General features: G+C 53.2%; 1 protein-coding gene across 1 annotated transcript in view; it reads left to right on the forward strand.

The window, feature by feature from the left end:
- LOC121663842 (S-adenosyl-L-methionine-dependent tRNA 4-demethylwyosine synthase TYW1-like) overlaps positions 1–20462 on the forward strand; it is a 79084-nt gene that overhangs the window by 31754 nt on the left and 26868 nt on the right. Inside the window, 5 exon segments of the mRNA XM_042026580.1 lie at positions 61–110; positions 112–179; positions 8557–8666; positions 14256–14433; positions 18644–18779. Of these exon segments, the coding sequence (XP_041882514.1) occupies positions 61–110; positions 112–179; positions 8557–8666; positions 14256–14433; positions 18644–18779 (542 nt within the window).

Raw genomic sequence — 20462 nt, forward strand, 5'->3', positions numbered from 1 at the left:
GCCCTCAGTCTGGTCCCTGATGGGTTTCTAACTCTCCTGGTGTGTGTTTCCCTGCCTCAGTCGATGCTGCGGGGCCGCGGGGGCTGCTACAAGCACACCTTCTATGGCATCGAGAGCCACCGCTGCATGGAGGCCACCCCCAGCCTGGCCTGTGCCAACAAGTGTGTCTTCTGCTGGAGGTAAGGCACCCGTGGGCTGTGGCTCCGGGGTGGGGGCTCTGTGGGACACGGCAGCTGTCCCTGAGCCAGCTCCAGCTGTGCTCTGGAGAGCGTGGGCTGGGCGGTGTTGTGTGAACCCCCCGAGGTGCTGAGCAGTGGCAGCGTCTCTGGAAATGGGACCATTTTCCATATTTAAAGTACCTTCACCCCCACCAATTCCATTGCTCTGAACAAGTGAAAAGTGGTGACTCAGTAACTGTTGCCTTCCTAAACCAGCAGCTGATAAATCCCAGCATCACTGAGATAGGGAAAGTCCTCCAGGATCACTGAGTCCACCCTGTGCCTGATCCCCACCTTGTCCCCAGCCCAGAGCTCTGAGTGCCACCTCCAGCCCTTCCTTGGGCACCTCCAGGGATGGGCACTCCAAACCTCCCTGGGCAGCCCCTGCCAAGGCCTGAGCACCCTTTCCATGGAGAAATTCCTGCTGCTGTCCACCCTGAGCCTCCCCTGGCCCGGCCTGAGGCCGTTCCCTCTCCTCCTGTCCCTGTTCCTGGGAGCAGAGCCCGACCCCCCCGGCTGCCCCCTCCTGTCAGGGACTTGTGCAGAGCCACAAGGTCCCCCCTGAGCCTCCTTTGCTCCAGGCTGGACAACCTGTCCTCAACTCAATGGCTCCCCATTTTGGTCAGGAGAGTATCCCCTTTTCTCAGAGGACTGACTTTGGGGTTAATCCCTGAAGGAAAGGAGCTGTGCTGGTTTGAGCAGCTCCAGCACTCCTCACTCACTCCTGCCTGGGCTTCCAAGGGAGGTGTGTGCCAGGCTGGGGGAGTGCAGGGTGGGATTGGGAAGAGAGGCTGAGGCTCAGCAGAAATGCCAGCAGTGACGTGAGAGCGCCTGGAGTGGGAGGACATGGAGGTTGTGCTTTGAGCTCTTTTGTTTTCCACCCTGCTAAATCGTCCCATGCGAGCTGTACTTCCTCTGGGACTTGTGCCTTACCCCAGGCTGCCAACAACACCCATTCCATCCCCCAGCCTGCGTGTCCAGCATCCCAGTGAGTAATCCCTGAGCAGCCTGGGACAGTGGAAGGTGTCCCTGCCATGGCAGGGGGGTGGAGTGTGATGGGCTTGAAGGTACCTTCCCACCCAAACCATTCTGGGATTCTGTGATAACATTTCCATGCAAAACCAGCCAGATTCCTCTGAGTGCCTCTTTCTGTCTTTCACAGTCCTCGGATTTTAATAATGCAGGTATTTCATGGGAGCATTTAAAGGGCTGCCCAAACTTTGAGGGTCCTTGAAAGCTGTGTCCCAAGTTAAATGTGAGCACTGGACACTGGGCATCCTGTGGGGTTTGCATTTGGGAGTCTTTTCCAAAGTGACCACTGGTGCTCTGGGTGGGCTTTCCTCAGATCCTGGCTGGGAAGGAGGCAGCAAATGGCACATTTCATGTGCAGCTTCTGCTTTGCTTCAGAGCAGGCAGTGCCTGGGAAGGAAAACCTTCTGTTCATCTCTGTTTCTGTGTGGGGGTGCATTGAGTCCTGCAGTGGGACTGTGCTGGGAGGGATGTGGCCCTCTGTCCCTCTGTCCCCACACACAGGGCACATCCTAAACAGCAAACAGGAGCATGGTCAGGATGAGGGGCTGTGTTCCCAGCTCTGCTCCACAGAGCATTTCCCAGTTTCTCTTCCAGATGCCCTCACTCAGGGTTTTCTGGCAGCCTGGATGTGGAATAGGCTGAATCACAGAAGTCCAGCAAGTGTGAACTGGAGAGTGCAGAAACTGATAAATGAGATAGTACAGATTTATCAATAATTGATAAATCAGTCCATTAGTGCAGAGACCCAGAGAAGCTGGCACCATTCCGTGTGTCTCTAACTCGTCATGCTGTCGCTGTCACCTGTCACTTCAGAGGGCTCTGCCTGATGAGAACGAGTGCTACAATGCTGATTTTCCTGATGGCTGCAACCTGAGTGCGAGGAAGCAGCTTCCCAGGGCACTGTGCTCAGAGTTTCAGTATTGAGTCATTCATTTCCCTCCTGTGGGAAGGGGGGTGGCAGGTGTTGGACTCTCCCATGTGGAATGCAGCTGGCTGTCTTCAGGCCTCCCCTGGAAGCTGGAAAGTTTAAGTTGGAAGATGTAAGGCCTAATTTGAGGTTCATCCCAGGACCTTAAGCTTGACTTGAAAAGGTTTCTTTTTGGTGACTTTTCCAGCTCCTGTGCCTGGGCTGCTGCAGCTTTTGTGTGGCTGTGAGGGGGATCTTCCCTCCCTCCTTCCCACACCCAATCCCTGCTGATCCTGTGCCAGCCTAGCTCCCAAACCCTGCAGTCAGGCCTCTGTTTTAAGCCCCCCACACCTTGCAGGTTGTTCAGCATGTGAGACTGAAGAGGAGCTGCAGGCCCTGGTGGCTGGGCAGGATAAACAAGGCAGCTCTGGAGCAGCAGGTGCCATCTGTGCGCTGCAGACACGTGAAGCACTGATCTGCTGGCAGAATGTTTTTCACACAGGTTTTGTGCTGGGCTCCTCGTGCAGCTCTGCATGCTGCCTTGCAGATAAGGTTGCTGGGATTCTTTCTTCTTGATCTCTTCTTTCAGGATTTTGACATTTGTAGACTCCGCCAGTGTTTCCAAGTGCACAAGCACCGAGCTCCCCCCGGATCCCCGAAGGAAAGGCCAAGGAGCCTGTTTGTTTTCTCTTGCTCGCTTTGGCAAGAAATGCTGCAGTTCAGCTGCTTTCCCTGGGAATTGGATGTCATTGCAGTTGGCTGGTCCTGGCTCACACATTTTGGCCCCAAACCAGTAATGATGGAATCACAGAGGGGTTTGGGTTGGGGCCTTAAAGGGCATCAGTTCCAACCCCTGCTGTGGGCAGGACACCTTCCACTGAGCTCATGGGTGGAGCCAGTATCCAAACACCCTCAGAAAATTAGGTGTTGTTGTCAGAGATGTGCCTTCACTCTGCACTGGATGCTTTCCTTCGCCCCCTTGTCCCTGGGACCTGTCTCAGCTTCCAGGGCCTCCTCACTGGCTCCCTGCCTGTCCCCTTCAGAGAGGTTGGGGATGCAGGATTGCATGGCAGCTTTTTGTGGGGACAGAAAAAGCCACCTGGGAGATGGGAATGGCTGGAGCTGTGTCAGGTTGGATCTCAGGGAAAGGCACTGCCCAGGCTCCCCAGGGAATGGGCACGGCCCCAAGGCTGCCAGAGCTCCAGGAGCGTTGGGACAGCGCTGCCAGGGATGCCCAGGGTGGGGTTGTTGGGGTGTCTGGGCAGGGCCAGGGGCTGGGCTGGGTGATCCCTGTGGTCCCTTCCAGCTCAGGATATTCCAGGATTCTCCAAGGTGGATTGTTTGGTGTCCCCCCCAGGCAGCACTGAGGCTGTTCCATCAAAAGCATTGAGGGGGACACCCCACACCTCAATTCCTGCAGCATCCCCAGTCATAATCCTGCCCTCCAAGGGAGTCTCACTCTCTATCCCTGCTCCCAGCTGCTCTCACTGGGGCTGTGTCTCTTTAGCTTAATTGCCTAAATGGAAATGTGCAAGTGACCAAATCTTTTAATCAATTAGAGCAAGTGTGGGTTCGGAGCTCTGTGACACCTCCCTGCAGCACAGGCACCAGGCAGGCCTGATTTGATGAGGGCTTTTGGCTCAGTGTCCAAAGCCCAATCAATTATTGTGGAGAGATGGAACAGCTAAATAAGATTTAAATTAATAGGGTTTATTACTTTTGTATCTGAGGAGGAGGCAAACCAGACAGAGTGAAATATCCTATGAAGAAATTGGCTCGTATTTCTTCTGCTGTAACTTTAATGTTTGTACCTGTGCTTGGAGGTTTCAGGTTTTGCTCGTAGACAGCAGCTGAAGTTGTGTTCAGACACTAAATCTGTGGGTGGCCGAAAGCCAGGCATCACAGTAAGCCCTGCAAAATACAGAGATTAAAAATTAATAATCTCTCGCAGGAGAAATGCTTAAGGTCTTTAAAAAATTAAGAAGAAACTGAAAACAGATGAAAACAAAAGCTTCTCCTCAGTAACTAACTTGATTCCAGGGGGTAAATTCTTGAGGGAAATGGGGGTTATTGATATCAAAGGAGTGGCCAGTGCAGGTTTGTAACACCTGGAAGCTGAGCCTGGAAGCTCAGAGAGTCTCTGTGCATGTCCAGCCACCAGTCCTGGTTCTGCTCAGCTGCTGCTCTCCCCTCCCAGGGTTTCAGTTTGGTGATGGGTTTGTTCCCTGAAGGGATCTGTTGTGACCAAGGTTCATCCCTCACTGGGTTCTTCACTGGTTTGTTGAGTTTTGGGCCTGTCTGTCTGCCAGGTCCTCTTGAAATAACCAAACAAATGGAGTGAGGGACAACAGAGAATGTGCCCATGACTGGTAAAAAAAGCCTTGGTGCCTTTATGTGCTACTCTGTCAGCTCTGTCATCTGAGGCATTTCTAGCAGAAAATGTTCATGTGTGGGATTGAAATCTCTAATTTTCATTTTATAGCACTTTGCGTTGTCCTGGACTTGGACTTCTTGAAGGTTCTGGTACTTGTTACAGTCAGCTCCCAAATTTATGGCAATTTATGGTGAATATAAACAGATTATGGGCTGTGAAATGTCCTCGCTGGGCCTTGGTTGTCCCTGCAGGGTTAGTGCCAGGTCCAGCAGTCACTGATGTGGGGCAGTGACTGGGGGCTTAGAAAGTGAACTTGCACATTTTGGCATCCAGGTGAGTTTTGGAATAGTCTGGGAAGCTGTGCTGAGCAGGGGTGGGATGGGTGGACACAAGCACAGGACATTGAGCATCACCTGCCATTCAGGAGACTCTGCTCTTAAAAAAGGGAGCATCTCAGAGCTGGGATGGAGTTTTTCAGCATGGGGCATCTTCCATCTTTAAGGTTTCAATGGGAAGAAAATCACAGAATTCTTCTGGTTGGAAAAGCCCTCTAAGATCCTTGAGTGCAGTTGTTCCCCCAGCAGTGCCAAGGCCACCAGACTGTGTCCTCAAGTGCCACATCCATGGGGCTTCTAAACCTCTCCACCCGTGCCCTGTGACCACCCTTTCCATGAAGAAACTCCACTTAATGTCCAGTCTGAGCCACCCCTGGCACCCTCTGATCCTGTCAGCCCATTTATCCAGCCTGCTCTAGGGAGACTTTACCCATCCTAGGGAAAACATTTTGTTCAAATTCAGCATCTCAGTCCTGGTCTCTTCCCAGGCCAGTCTGGGCTCCTCCTGTGGCTCTCAGGAGGTGCAGAAGAGAAGGTACAGCCAGCTTCAGACTGTACCAGCAGGAACATCAAACATGCTTGGCTTGTGCGTTGGCCAAGCCTTTTTTGTGGTCTCCCTCCTCCCCTCATTCCAGGGAAGGTCCTTGGGATCTCTTCCGTGTGTCCTTTCCTGGTCATGTCTGATGTTTTGCCTTCCCCTTTCTGCGGATGGCCCTGAGTTTCTGTGCTCCTCCCTTTGTTTGCAGCTGGAGGCTCACAAGGCTGCAGAGGAGCAGATTGATTTTGTTGTTCTGTCTCTGCTTTTTATTGCTGCAGTTTGCACTTCTGCCTTAATAGGGCTTCCAAAACTGCCAGTTCTCCTGAACTTCTTTTCCCTTCAGCTCTTCTCCTCTGGCATCTCCCCTGCTGGCTCTCAGGGTTCACTGAGCCTGCTTCTTGAATTCTTCTGATTTTTATTCTGCTCCTGCCCTCCCTGGGAATGATGTGCTCTGTCCTCTCATGTCACTGTCACCAGCACTTCCTCACCTTCCTGTTCCCCACCAGGCATCACCCTGGGGCAGTCGATCACTGCAGTAAATGATATTTTATCCCTGAGCTGCATCTGCCCTCAGAGCTCCTTAATAACCATCTGCAGAATGGATGAAGCAAAAGCTGATTTATTAAAATAGTCCCCAAGCAACTGGGGAGGCACAACACAGCCCCTGGGGAGCTGCACCTTCACAGGGCTCCCAGGGGTGCCAGGGACTCAGGGAATGCTGTCCCATAGTCCTGGTGGATCGGAGGTGTGCCGAGACTGCAGGGGAAGCGGGATGGGAGGCAGGCTGGGGAGGTTCCAGGGGAGCCAGCAGGAGCTTCCCATTGTGTTCCGTGCAGTCCGTGGGGCTGTGGCACTGAGGTGTCTCTGAAGGCGCAAACCAAACCTGTTTCACACCTGGAATCTCTGCTAGGACCAAGGTTTTCTGCCCTGAGGGGGTTTGGGCGAGGTTTCATTTTACTTGGGTTATTTTGGCAAGGAAGGAAGGAATGAATCCCCAACACAAATTCCTGCTCAAGACTGGTGTAGCCGGTGAGGTGGGTGATGGGAGGGGATGGGAAGGTGACACTGGAATTCTGTGTGTGCTGGGGGCTGGGGACCAATCTCCCGAACCCAAGACATTGCTCCTTTGTCCTCCTCTTAGCAGAGAACCTCCTTTTTGCCAGATAAGCAGCTCTGTAGACTTGACCTGGTGTGTTTATTAAAGAGTTGGATGTGTTAAGAATGCAGGGCCTGTTGGACACTAATCGCTGTCCAGGGTGCACCCAGAGCCTATTGATTTCCTGCCAGCTGGCCCTATTAAATATACAAGGTACAAGTTTTGCAGTTAAACATGTAAGAGTTTTATAAATGCCTTTTATAGCTGACATTCAGAAAACTTTCTGTGTTGCCAGATGCGGAAATAAAGGGGAAATTCAAAAAGCTGCTTTGGCTTAAAGGATCCTTGAGGTGGTAAAGTTTGAGAGCAGTGTTTGAACCTTTGCTCTTGAAGTGGATGAAGAAATGTTTGGGTGAAAAGGCTGATTTTACTGAGCCTGGGTTTGGAGTTTGTGTTTTAGCACTGTCAGAGGGTGCAGCTGCAGGTGTTTCTCACTTGGAGAATCCCAGAATCCCAGACTGGTTTGGGTTGGAAGGGACCTTAGAGGTCATCAAGGTCAACCCCCTGACATGGGCAGGGACCCCTTCCCCTATCCCAGGCTGCTCCAGCCTGGCCTTGGGCACTGCCAGGGATCCAGGGGCAGCCACAGCTTCTCTGGGCACCCTGTGCCAGGGCCTGCCCACCCTCACAGGGAGGAATTTTTTTCCTGATATCCATCCCAAACCTCCTCTCTTTTGGTTTGAATCCATTCCCCCTTGTCCAGAGGTCAGTGGGAGCCTTTTGCTTGTCCCTGGTAAGGACTGGACCAGCCCCTTCATTCTGGGAAGGTGCTTCCCTGTCCTTTCTCCCTCAGTTACATGCTGGGAGTCTTGTCCTGATCCCCTGTAGCTGGAAGGCTGAGTGCAGCTGTAACCTTCCAGTTGTCCCCAGGGCTGGCTCAGGGGTGATGGAGAGGGCTGCAGGAAGCAGAGCTCACCTGGCTGGAAAGCTGAGTGTCAGGAGTGTATTTGCTTGGTGGTGTTCTCCTGTCCAGAGCTGAGTTAAAAGCTGAGAGCTTTTGTGAAAGACCCCGCCCAGTGTGCTGCTCGTAATGAACTGTGCTGTGGGAGTGGTAGGGAGAAAGTGGAGGGACTTCTGGAGCATATTTTGGGATGAAGCAGGAAAAGGTGGAGAGAGAAGGAGGAGGTGAAAACACAGAATTTCATTGACTTCCCTAGGATGATATTGAAGGGCTGGATGATCCTCTCATGCTAATAAAGTAAGAAATGGGGAGGAACTCCGTGGATCTTCCAGGTGCCTGGGTGGATTTACCTGGACTGGCTTTTGCTGGTTTCCAAGAAAACAGAGATGGGGACAGTGATCCTTTCCAGGCAAGGTTGGCTTCCCAACCCAGTGTGACCCAGCTGTTCCTCAATTCTGTGATTTTCCCCTGCAATCTGCGTGGCTCAGGGGGATTAAAATCTGGGAGATGACCCAGATCCATTGGGAATGCATCCCTGGTATAGCACAGGCTTCCTGCTCTCTTCTGGGAGTTTGGAGGAGCCTGCCGTCCTCTGTCCTGGTACCCCACAAAGGTCGGGGTGGAAACAAATCCTGTCCTCAGGTAGTGCTTGGTACCTTTGAAACTGAACTAAAAATGGCCTGGGATCTTCCTTCTGCAGAGCTGTGGGCAGAGAGGAGGCAGAACCAGTTTCCTTTTCTTCGTAGAGGTTTTTGCAGACATTATTATGGAATTATATATATTCCAAATATATATATATATATATATAGGAATATATAATATATAGTGGAAACCTTTCACCCCTGCTTCAAAATAGGCATATAAAGTGTAATATTATCCACAAGGTCTATTCTTCCTTCTGGGAGAGCAGAGCCTGGAGGGAGAGGGGTGTGAGAGTGGTGTTCAAAGGTGACAGCCAGAGGTTGGGGCAGCAGCAGGAGGTTGCTGGGAATTTCTTGTTGCTTTGAATATTGTTGATGCCAAGTCTGCAGGTGGCAGGTGACTTCTCCAGGTGGGTTACAAGTGACAGTGAGTGACTGCCCCCTCTTCCCTCAGGCACCACACAAACCCCGTGGGCACCGAGTGGCGCTGGAAGATGGACCAGCCTGAGGTGATCCTGCAGGAGGCCATTGAGAACCACCAGAACATGATCAAGCAGTTCAAAGGTAACTTCTGCTCTGTCCCCACCCCTGGTGCTTTTAGAGCATAACCAGCAGTGGCATCTTCCAAACACAGGTGAGAATGTTCTGGTCCTTTGGGAAGGAGGCCTGAGATTCGGGGTATCAGAAAGATGGGGGAGAAGAAGCTTCTGTGGCACATTTAATGTCTGATGAAATGACTCTGAGCCCCTGAGTGTGTGCTGCTGCCTGGAGGGAGTGGAGTGGAGTTGCCTCTGGTGCATCCTGGTAGTTGTGAAATCCTTTCCCTTGGTGTGCAGAGCCTTCCACAGTGGTTAAAGCCAGCCTGGGTGATGGGGGAGCCTGGCTCCTCTGGAAAAGGGAGGGCAGGTAGGAAGCAATAGCAATCAGCCTCTTACCTGACAGGAAATAAACTGCCAGCCTTAATACCCAGCTTTGTGTGAGCCCTGGAACTTCTGGGCTGTGTTTGTCTCATCAACAATGAAACAGCAGCAACCAGCAGGTTTTGATTTTCAGGAATTATTCAGTACCTGTGGTTGTGACTGAAGCTGCAGTTCCACAGCACCTTTGCAAAGCACTGCCCTTTGCTTCCCACAGAAATTCCTGCAGTTTGATATTCTGTGTCTGTACTATGGGGAAGGCTGGGGGGTTTTACTGCCCAAGTGTGATGATCTGGCTGCTCTGCCAAGGTCAGCTCTGCGTGCTGGCGGGGCTGGCCAGCTTGGCAGGACAGCTCCAGGGTTCTGCTCTTCCCAGCTGCCTGTGAGCAGCAGGAATGCAATGGAACAGCCATAAAAACGTGTGAGATGAGCCCTGGCCTTGTCTGTCATTTTGGGAACCCGATTGTTCAGGCTGGCTGTGCTCAAGGAGAATCCGATGGACCCAGGATGTGTCAGGCACAAAACCCTTCTGTCAGCAGAGCAGAGCTGCTCTGTCTCAGTGTCTGCAGTTGGATCATGGGTGGAAAAACAGCTCAGGGTAGGGCCCCATGGGCTTCATTGTCCTCACGTGCCTGGTTTGGAGCAGCAGCTCCAGGGAAGCCTCACTGCTGGGGTTTCTTTGGCACCATGTCAAACATCAGCTGCCCCAGGGGTGCTGGGGCTGAAACACCCTCAGCAGCTTGGCAGGGGAGTTTTGGGGAGGGGACAGGTGCACTCAGGGCAGGGCTTTGCCTCAGGGGGAACTGGAGAAACATCAGTGTTGAGCCAATGGATGCATGGAAGGGGCTGGAGCCCCAGGAGCGGCTGAGGGAGCTGGAAAGGGGCTCAGGCTGGAGCAAAGGAGGCTCAGGGGGGACCTTGTGGCTCTGCACAAGTCCCTGACAGGAGGGGGCAGCCGGGGGGTCGGGCTCTGCTGCCAGGGAACAGGGCCAGGAGGAGAGGGAACGGCCTCAGGCTGGGCCAGGGCAGGCTCAGGGTGGATATTGCGGAAATTTCTTCCTGGAAAAGGCTGCCCAGCCCTGGCACAGCTGCCCAGGGCAGGGCTGAGTCCCCATCCCTGGAAATGTTCAGAATTCGTGTGGATGTGGCACCTGGGGACAGGGGTCACTGGTGGCCTTGGCAGTGCTGGGAAGTGTTTGGACTGGATGATCGTGGATGTTTTTCCCAGCGTTAATGATTCTGTGGTTCTGAGCACTGGGAGGTTCTGCAGGAGATCCACAACCCCAGCTCGGTCCGTGCTGGGATTGTCCCTGTCCCCAGAACAAGGGACACAGACTTGGTTTCTGTTTGGGAGGGACACGTTACACATCAAAGTGAGCTTGTTCAGCCAGGGTGGGGCCTGGAGAGGGGGGACCCTCCAGCCCTGGAGGCTTTCAAGTCTCCCAAGTAAAGCCATTATCACCCTGGACCAAGGAAGAGCCTTCTCCTTCCCTTACCCTCCTGTCATCCCCAAAGGGGTTGAGGAGAGGGAACGATTATGGATAGACTTTTCAGCATCTGAAATACTGCTGAAGTGTCAGGGGACCTGTCAGGACATCCCAGTTCTCTCTTTTTGGAGCTTGTTTTCCAAATTCATAAATATTGCTCAAAACGTGCCTCTGCATCCTGAGCACAGTTACCCTTGACCTGGAACTGTGAAAGGAGGAAAAAGAAAAGCTCTGGACCAGAACTGGCAGCAGATTGGGAAAAGAAAAGCTGGTTTGCTTCTGCAGAGTGATAGATGGCAACATTCCTGTCCTGAGTGCTGTGAGTCAAAGGTTTATTAAGGAGAAGAAAAATCGGTAAGAAAAGCCCAGGAGCTCCTGTTCATTTAGTGAGTTTTATGTCGTTCTACCCTGAGGTGTGTGGGGAAATACTGTTAGGGTGGAAGCAGTGAAAGCCAAATTGAGCAGGAGCTGTGTGAGCGAGCCAGGGACAGGGAAAGGTTCAGCTCTGGCACGAGCAGAGTCCCCAGTGGGCAGTGCCAGGGCTGGAGCTGCCTTGGGCAGGAACAGGACTGGCTCCTCCAGCAGCTCTGCACAGAGAGCAGGGGGGTTTATTGGCATTGAGTTTTAAAGAAAAAAGACAGCAAAATCCCAGGAACCACGTGGTTGAGCAGTGAGGGCACCCAGGTCGCTGTGGGGAATGAAGGACAGGTTGTGGCTGGGCTCTGTCCCTTGAGCTGGCACTGCTGGGGCACCGCCAGTCCTGGGCACTGCAAGAAAGACCCTGAGGGGCTGGAGCGTGTCCAGGGCAGGGAACGGAGCTGGGAAGGGGCTGGAGCCCCAGGAGCGGCTGAGGGAGCTGGAAAGGGGCTCAGGCTGGAGCAAAGGAGGCTCAGGGGGGACCTTGTGGCTCTGCACAAGTCCCTGACAGGAGGGGGCAGCCGGGGGGGTCGGGCTCTGCTGCCAGGGAACAGGGCCAGGAGGAGAGGGAACGGCCTCAGGCTGGGCCAGGGCAGGCTCAGGGTGGGCAGCAGCAGCAGGAATTTCTTCACTGAAAGGGTGCCCAGCCCTGGCACAGCTGCCCAGGGCAGGGCTGAGTCCCCGTCCCTGGAGGGGTTTAACAGCCCTGTGAATGTGGCACCTGGGGACGTGGGGCAGTGGTGGTGGCCCTGGCAGTGCTGGGGGAATGGTTGGACTCCATCCCAGGGTCTTTCCCAACGTTAACGTGTCTGTGATGCTGCAGCACTGGCTGGGCACCCACAGGGACTCCAGAGGGGTCCCAGCAGGGCTGAGGTGTTTAGACCCTGGCCCCTGAGGTAGAACAGACTGTTTGGGCTTCTGGGGAATGAAAACATGGGAAGTGTCTTAGCCAGGGAGCCCTCAGGGCTGGAGTGTCTGGGGGTGGTGCTCAGGTGCCCCCCTGAGCCATTTGAACAAATTGGTGCTGCTCTTTGCAGTGCCAGTCCCAGAGCTTTGCAGGCAGGTTCATCCCCACACCCACTGCATGGGCCAGAGACACTGCTGAGCTCAGCCAGTGCTTTATTCATTGCAGTGCAAAGGAGATCTCCTTCGAAGGAACAGAATTCTTGTGTCCCTTTATCCTTTAGGATACTCTGCAGGACAACCCTCTACACTCTGGGTGCCTCTGGGTGGTGATGAATCATCTGCTGCTGCAGTGTTGCCACAGTTTGTGCTGGATGTGGAGAGCACAGCCATTAAAGCCCCATAATTCTCTCTTGGAGTAAATGATGGAGAGACTCCTCACTGATAGGGAGCGAGGGTGGGAAGTTCGTTTGATGGATACATTTTTCTGGGGAGCGACTTGTAAATCTCTGTGCCCTTGCAAAGGGCACACCCAGGATGGAAACGTAACTCAGGAGTGGGAGAGTGGGAGTCTGATAGTACAGGGAAGAAACCAAATGGAAATGCATGACCTGTCCCAGGAAATCCTCGGAGTGCCCATGGATAACCACGGACAGAGCAGGGCCCTCATCCCCCAGTGTCCCAGGCTCTTGTGGTGCTGCTCAGCTCCTTGGAAGGGGTACCAGAGTCAGCCCCCAGCCTCTCCAGGGTGCTGTGCCAGGTGGTGCTGTCCTTTCCCACGTTAACCGAGCAGTGGGAGAGCAGCTGGAATCAGCTTTTCCAGGGAGCTGACCACAGGGGCTTGGCTGTGTGCTCTGCTGGGAGCTGATTTCAGTAGCAGAGCCGTAGGGATTCAGGAGAGTCCATGCCCTCCTGGAACACGCTCATCCTCGGCAGTTTATCCCTGCCTGGCTGGTGATTCATGTGCTCAAATGGTTGGGCACAAAACCACTCCCTCGTCTGGGTGGAGGTGCCAGGTTTGGTGTAAACTGTTTTGGGAAAGTTCCGCTCAAACTTTAGGGAATGTTGGGATTTTGTTCTGTCTGCTTATAGAGCTGGCAGGGTAATTATGAGAGTCCAGATGCAAGATGCTGAGAGAGAGAAATTAATTAATTCCAAAACTGACTTGCAGTAGTTTTAGGAATATGAAAGTTAGTCCTTTAATCTCAGCGTGTGCTTGAGATGCCGCTTTCTTCTCCAATAAAGCTCTCATTTCGTGCTGTCAGGTTTCTATGGAATAACCATTAGTCCTGTCACTTCCTCAGGACTGAGCCTGGCTGCCTCAAAATGCACAGAGCCCTGCTCTGATTCCAAACCAGCTTTGCTACGTGAGGCTGGAGCAATATCCACAAACACCTCTTTTATCTGGGCTTTGCAGCAGAGCTGTAATTTTCTGTACTGCAGCGTCAAAGCAACGAGAGGGGAGCTGAGGACCTGGATTCCCACTCCAGGCTTTGTTTTTTATCTTTAAAACAGACCAACCCCCAATCTAAAGCCGCAGGTAAGATTCAAGTACATCAAGGCACATCAGGGAAATGTGAAGTGACAGATTTGGAACAAAAGCTTGTTTGGAGGCAGCTGATTTCATCCGGGGTCTTGAGCACCTGGTCAGGTGTGGCTGGGCTGGAGGAGCATCCAGCTCCCCCGTGGGCATCAGGAATGGGACTCATGTGCTGTTTGCACATGGACGCTGCGTTTGAGCTCCTCGTGTTCTCCTTCTGGAAGGTCTCTGGCTGCTCAGGACCGTGCCGTGTGCTGGGTTTTCTGTGTAACACATCCTCTGTGGAGCTGCATGCTCTGTGTTTGCAGTCTGGGTGTGGTCCCTTGCTGTGCCTGGGGAGTTGTGCTGGCTCCTCTGGGGACTGCTCCTCCTGGAGGCCCACAGGGACCAGCAGCAGCAATGACCTGGGCTTCTTCTCTAACACCTGCTTGAAGTGGCGTTGAGCTGCCCTGCGTGTTTGCGTCTCAGCATTCACCAGCATCCCCCAGGTCTCAGCAGTGGAAAGCTTGGCTCAAGTGTTTATTAAGCTTGGCTCAGGTGTTACCAGCAAATTGCTCTCAGCAGTGCCCAGGGCACTCCCGGCCCCAGGCTCTGGGTGCTGCTGCTCTCTGGGTGCTGTGGAGCTGCTCCTGGGCCCTGCCTGTGGCCTGGTGTCCCCTGTGCTTCGGGAGGGCTCCAGCTGCTCTTCTTGGCCCTCCCTGTGCCAGGTGTGTTTTGGATACAGATATTTGGGATGGGGATTTGTTACAGAGCCACAGAAGGGTTTGGGTTGGAAGGGACCTTAAAACTCCTCTTGTGCCAACCCCTGCCTCGGGCAGGGCCACCTTCCCCCAGAGCAGGTTGCTCAGGGCCCATCCGCTGTTGATTTAAGGCTGTTCTCCCCTTGCAGGCGTGTCAGGAGTGAAGGCAGCTCGCCTGGAGGAGGCCCTGACGGTGAAGCACTGTGCCCTGTCCCTGGTGGGGGAGCCCATCATGTACCCACAGATCAACCGCTTCGTGAGGCTGCTGCACCAGCACGGCATCTCCACCTTCCTGGTCACCAACGCTCAGTTCCCCGAGGAGATCAGGTAAGAGCTGCAGGAAATCCCTGCTAAACTTCCTGCTGAAACACTGGAGTGCTGCCCCGTGCCCTAATCTGGAACACTGGAGTGCTGACCTGTGTCCTTATCCCCTTTAGTGGCCCCTCGGACTCAGCTCTGCAAAAGCACCAGTGATGAAGAAGCCCCCTCAGGGTCTGTTTGATTTTAACCTCAGTCTCCCCATGCTCTTTCTCATCCCTTTCTGCCCCTCAGTTTGATTTTCTTTTCTGTACCCACTAACCAAACCGTGATGACTTCTGAAAGTGGAGAGGATGGAACGTGGCACCTGTGAAGGTGTGGCAGGAGGGGAGCAGTGGGTGAGCTGTGCTTTGTGCCCGGGGCAGGGATAACTGGAGTCCCTCTGTCAGCCAGAGCAGGGCACTGAGCTCAGGCATTGCCTTGTGGGGCTGATCTTTGTTCTGACTCCGGAGCAGCAGCTGTGAAGGCTCAGCCCAAAGCTCTGTCTGGCCCAGCACCTCCAGCAGGACGAGGAGAGGTGACAAGCACATGTTCATCAGCAAAGCGGGCTCCGTTCAACCTCCCTCAGAGGGACTTGAGTGAAATCTTCCAAACAGTTTAATGAACTCTTTCAGAGTCTTTACAAAGGTAAAGAATCCCTTTTTCTGATGTTTTGGAGCATCCAGGCTGCTGTTATCAAAGTGTAGCAAGGAAGGGCAGCGCGTGGGGAAATGCAGCTCCAGGGAGGCTGGAGGCTCCTCAGAGTCCCAGCAGCTCAGAACAGCAGCAAGTCCAGCCCTGGAGCCGTGGGAGCTGCGTGCAGGGTGGCCTTGCTGTGTCACCCAGCCCATTCCAGCTCCCTCCTGTGCCAATGCTCCCGGGAGAGCTTCCTTTGCACTCCTTCTCGTGGTCTGAATCCGGCACTGAGGGGGGAGCGCAGGCAATTTGGGAGTGAGTAATTACACACCACAAAGGCATTCCAAATGATTGAATAATTGTGTAATCAAGTTACTTTAAGTCATGTATTATGTGCCTGATAGATAGAAATTGCTCTTTCCTAAATATAGCAGTTTAAAAAGAGAGCACACACTCTATTTTGAAGCTGCACTTTTCGGATCTGCTGAATCTTTTTAAAAAGAAACAAAAAAGAAGGGGATAAAATGCTAGTCTTGCTGTCTTAAAAATTGCAACTGATCTTTGGCTCATCAAAGCAGATGATCTGCTTAATATGGGAACTGAAGTAGGCACCCAGCTCACTTCTGTGCTGTCAGCAGAGGAGCTGTAGTCCAAAAGTTTGGCCTGAAATAGGCAGGGTGACCTCTGGTGCAAGAGAGCTGAGAGGGACTGGGGACAAGGGCTGGAGGGACAGGACACAGGGAATGGCTCCCCACTGCCAGAGGGCAGGGATGGATGGGATATGGGGAAGGAATTGTTCCCTGGGAAGGTGGGCAGGCCCTGGCACAGGGTGCCCAGAGCAGCTGGGGCTGCCCCTGGATCCCTGGCAGTGGCCAAGGCCAGGCTGGACATTGGGGCTGGGAGCAGCCTGGGACAGTGGGAGGTGTCCCTGCCATGGTAGGATGGGCTTTAAGGTCCCTCCCAACCCAACCCAACCCAGCCCATTCAGGGAGAGGGCAGCGTGGCCTGGGGTGGTGCTGGATTCAGGACAGGGGCTCCAGCGGGTGCCCCCTGTGCCTTCCTCTCTTCCTCTCTTTGGGCTGCAGCTTCACCTGCCCCAGGCTCACAAGGAACTGAGGGAGGTTTTACACCAGGGGAGCTCCTATTGAACCCTTACCTGGCTCCTGTCTCTGACCCATGGCTGTGACCAACCCTCGTGTGTGGGTTTGCACTATGATCAATAATAATAGCGATAATGAGCAGATTATTATGCCCACAAGCAAATGCTCATTTCTGATATTGCTGTTCCTGTCCCTTGTGGGCTCTGTCCTGCCTGGTGAAGCCACCTCAGGGCTGGTGGCCTGAAATCAATTTATTCATTGAGTGGCACGGCTCAGCTGAAGATTTCAGCTCAGGATTTCTGCCCAAGTCCATGTGTAAATGCCATGGATTTGGTGTCCTGCATTTCACCTGAGGTGTCTGAGCTAGCTCGGAAATTCACACCCCAAATCCATCCTGGTACCATCCAGCTGGATTTGCTGTTAGTTCTGCACTGGAGCTGTGTCCCAGGAGCACCAGTCTGTGTCCTTGTTCTCACTGCACCCGTGGCTGCCCCTTCTCCTTGTTCCCCCTTGGCAGAACGTGCCCAGCTCCTCCTGGCTCGATTCCCAGCCGTGCAGAGCCCTGTGGACCATCCCCATTTGGAGCAATGTGGGGCTGAAATTGCCTGGGACCAATTCTAATTCCTTCATTTCCCCCATGCTGACAGTGAGTCTGGCTCCTGCCTGTCCTTAGGCTTGAGAAGAGATGATTTTTCTCAGCCCTTCTTTTGAAAAGCACCTGCTCCATCTTCACTGGGGCCCCTTTTAATTAAGCAAAGACAGCACTGAGTAGAGAAAGAGTTTGGCTCAGTATTCCTTGAAACTGAGCACTTCAATCCACTTAGGCCCATAACATTTGGTCATTTTGGAGTCTGTGGCTTTGGGCTGCCAGTCCAGACAAACTTGTTTACAAAACTGAGATTTTAACCTGAAATGTTCCGTTTGTTCTGGGTTATTTCATTTTGCTGTCTAAATACACACAGAGAGAACGTGCTCAGATGGTTGGCTGAGCGTCCACTTTAAGTGGATTTTTCTAAGACACAAAGCTCTGCTCAGTCTCATTCTGGCCAGTTCTCATCCCTCTGTCACCTTTGGGGTGGGCAGGGGTCAGTGTATTTTTAGGTGGCACTGTTTGGCAGCTGAACAATAGCTTCTGATTTCTTCTCATCTTCTCTAGAGAACCAAATGAAGCTGGGACTGGTGCCTGCTCATTACAGCCTTCCCACAAAACGCTCCCAAAATGCTGTCCCCAAATGTTGAGGGCTCTGTGGTAAATTGGGATGTGGTTGTTCATGCTGCAGCCCCCATGAGGGGTGGCTGTGTGACCCTCACTGGCTCTGTCACTTCTGGCAGGGGAAAGGGTTTGTCTCCATCCTGGAAGTCTGTCCCCACCCCTGGAGGTGCCCAGGGAAGGCCTGGACGTGGCACTCAGTGCCCTGGGCTGGTGACAAGGTGGGGATTGGGCACAGGCTGGGCTTGGTGACCTCAAAGGGCTTTTCCAGCCTCAATGATCCTGGGATTCTAAGGGAGCTCCTTTCTAGGTTGTTCCTAATCCCTTTGATCCTTCTGCTGATGGACTGTGGTGTTGCTGCTTCTCCTTCCTTCCCCTGGCATTTATGGAAGGGATCGGACTCCACCTGGGCTCTTCCCACAGCACAGGAGGTTCAATCCCTTCAGAAGTTCCCAGTGTTGGGCTCCAGGTGCTGTGAGCAGCACGTGTGACCAGAAAGGCTCTGCTCCAGGATTTCTGGGGAATAAGAGCCTTGGCAGTGGAAGGAGAACACGGTGCTGGTTTGTGTGTGGGTTTATTTTCTAAACAGCTTTGAGATCCCTTCAAAAATGTCATTGATGATCCAGCTGCAGGCCAGGGGAGTTCAGCATGTCCAGCAGTAGGAACCGGTTGAATCAGGGCTGAATTTAGAGTCACAGAATCCCTGAGGTAGGAAAAGCCCTCCAGGATCATCCAGTCCCAGCTGTGCCTGATGCCCACCTTGTCCCCAGCCCAGAGCTCTGAGTGCCACCTCCAGCCCTTCCTTGGGCACCTCCAGGGATGGGCACTCCAAACCTCCGTGGGCAGCCCCTGCCAAGGCCTGAGCACCCTTTCCATGGAGAAATTCCTCCCACCGTCCATTTCTGTTGAACGTTTTCCCATGGGCCAAATAGAAGGTGGAGAAAGGGCAGAGCTCTGTGGATTGCAGAACCTCTCTGTGCCTCACCTGAACCCCTTCCTTTGGGAAGCCTTTCCCGATGTGTGACAGCTCCAGTGGAGTGAAATGTGTCCTGGTGCAGTGAGGAATGACCATGGCATTGTCAGCCAAGGGCTGTGTGTGAGTTCTCAGCCCTGGGGGGTGTTTGTTGAGGCTGTAACACCTTGCTGTTGATGGTGGTCACTTGGCAGACATGAACCTCTGGGCTCTGGTGGTTTTCCCTGGGAATCCTGTCCAGCTCCTGGTGCTGCTGTTGTGGGAGAACACAAGGTCAAGCACCAGATTCCTGAAAGCAGCAATTCCCTTTTCCCTTTGCAGGAGGCTGGAGCCTGTCACCCAGCTCTATGTCAGCGTGGATGCCAGCACCAAGGAGAGCCTGAGGAGGATTGACAGACCCCTCTTCAAGGACTTCTGGCAGAGGTTTCTGGACAGCTTAAAGGCCTTGGCTGAAAAGGTATACACTGAAGAATGGACTTTTAAATGGCTTTTTTCTTCCTTCTGCACTTTGCTGACTCACCACACCTTTCCTCTTCCTTCTCACCTTACCTGCTCCTACTTTCTGCAGAAGCAGAAGACTTGAGAGGCTTTTAGATGAACCATGGAGTGGGTTCTGGGCATGTTGGGAGTGTGTTCCCATGGTTTGGGCCTTCAGGTGTGGGAAGTGCAGCAGATTTGAGCGGTTTTCCAGAGCAGGATGTGTCAGATGGGACAGCAAATGCTGTGAACATAAAGTGCTGTGAGAGATGGAGAGATGATCAAGTAAGAGAAGATTTCCTAACAAAGGGGTTACGCTGCAAACAGGCTGCTGAAGGAAAGCTGGAAGTCCAGGGAAGAGTTGTAAATCCGCTGTGTCCCTTTGCTCTGGCTCTCAGAGGCTCCCTTGAAAGGGCCATAAAGGACATTAAAGCTGGAGTTTGGTAGCCCTGTCACCCTCCTGCTCCAGAGAAATCTGCTTTTTTCTGGAAGATTGACCCATCCCAGGGGATCTGAGCTCACAGCACGGGGGGCCTTTGCACTGTGTTGGACTCAGCTGAGTCCTGGGGGCCCTGGGGCGGTGGCAGCTCAGGCTCTGTGTGACAGGGGAGCTGTGCAGTAATTAATGAAGCACTCCTGGGCCCAGCAGCACGTGAGTGAGTAAGAACAGTGCCTCACAAGCATGTCTGCCTCTCTTGTTCCTGCTCTGATGGAAGCCAGGGCTGTATTTACTGATCTGGCAGATGCTGACACGTTACCTGCTGGGATGAACAGCCAAGAGACGCTGTTGCCTTTGAATAATGAGGTTTTGTTGGAATAATGAGTTTTTCTGCCTTCTCGGATGACAGTGTTGGACCATTCCCTGCCAAGTGAACTTAGATGAGTAGATCTGTGAGACTCAGAGGCACTGAGTGGCACTTGCTGCTGCAAAGGCAGCGGGCAGCGTGATCAGGTGCTTTGTGTGTGGAGGTACAGCTGCTCTTTTGCAGAACCTCAGGCCAAACTCTGAGGGTACTGAAGTCGAGTGCAAACTAAATTCTCTGTGAGCAGGGGAATCTGTGGGAAGAAGGGGAGCTAAAATACTGAAGGCACAACATTCTGAAAAAGCCTTTTGGGAAGTTGCTTTTGCCCATCATTCCTTTCCTGCTGCCTCTCTTGAGCCGGGGTGTTCATTACTGGGGGTTGTCAGAAGTTGCCTTGCAAACAGTTGAAGGTGGAAGTATTGGCAAGTCTGTCCATACAGCTAAAAATACCCTGGTCAAGGTGAAGAGGAGAGGAGAAAGCAGCTCCACTAGCAGGTGCATTTTCTCCTCCAAGCAACTCCACTTTGAAGGGTCCTTGAAACACTGATAACACAAGAGCCAATTAATGGTTGTTCCAGTTGGTGAAACCCTGCTCTGCCAGCCCTGCTCGGCTGCACGAGGCAGCATCACACAGGGGACATCAGGAACTCTTGGGGAAGCTGCTGTTTGTTGGTTTTTCCTCTTAATCCCAAAATCATTGAGATTGGAAAAGTCCTCCCAGCCCATGGAGTCCACCCTGTGCCCGATGCCCACCTTGTCCCCAGCCCAGGGTACTCAGTGCCACGTCCAGGCCTTCCTTGGGCACCTCCAGGGATGGGCACTCCAAACCTCCCTGGGCAGCCCCTGCCAAGGCCTGAGCA

Source organism: Corvus kubaryi, unplaced genomic scaffold (assembly GCF_017639235.1).
Source record: "Corvus kubaryi isolate FWS band 111438036 unplaced genomic scaffold, C.kubaryi_AGA036_p1.0 37284, whole genome shotgun sequence".
NCBI classification, from domain to species: Eukaryota; Metazoa; Chordata; class Aves; order Passeriformes; family Corvidae; genus Corvus; species Corvus kubaryi.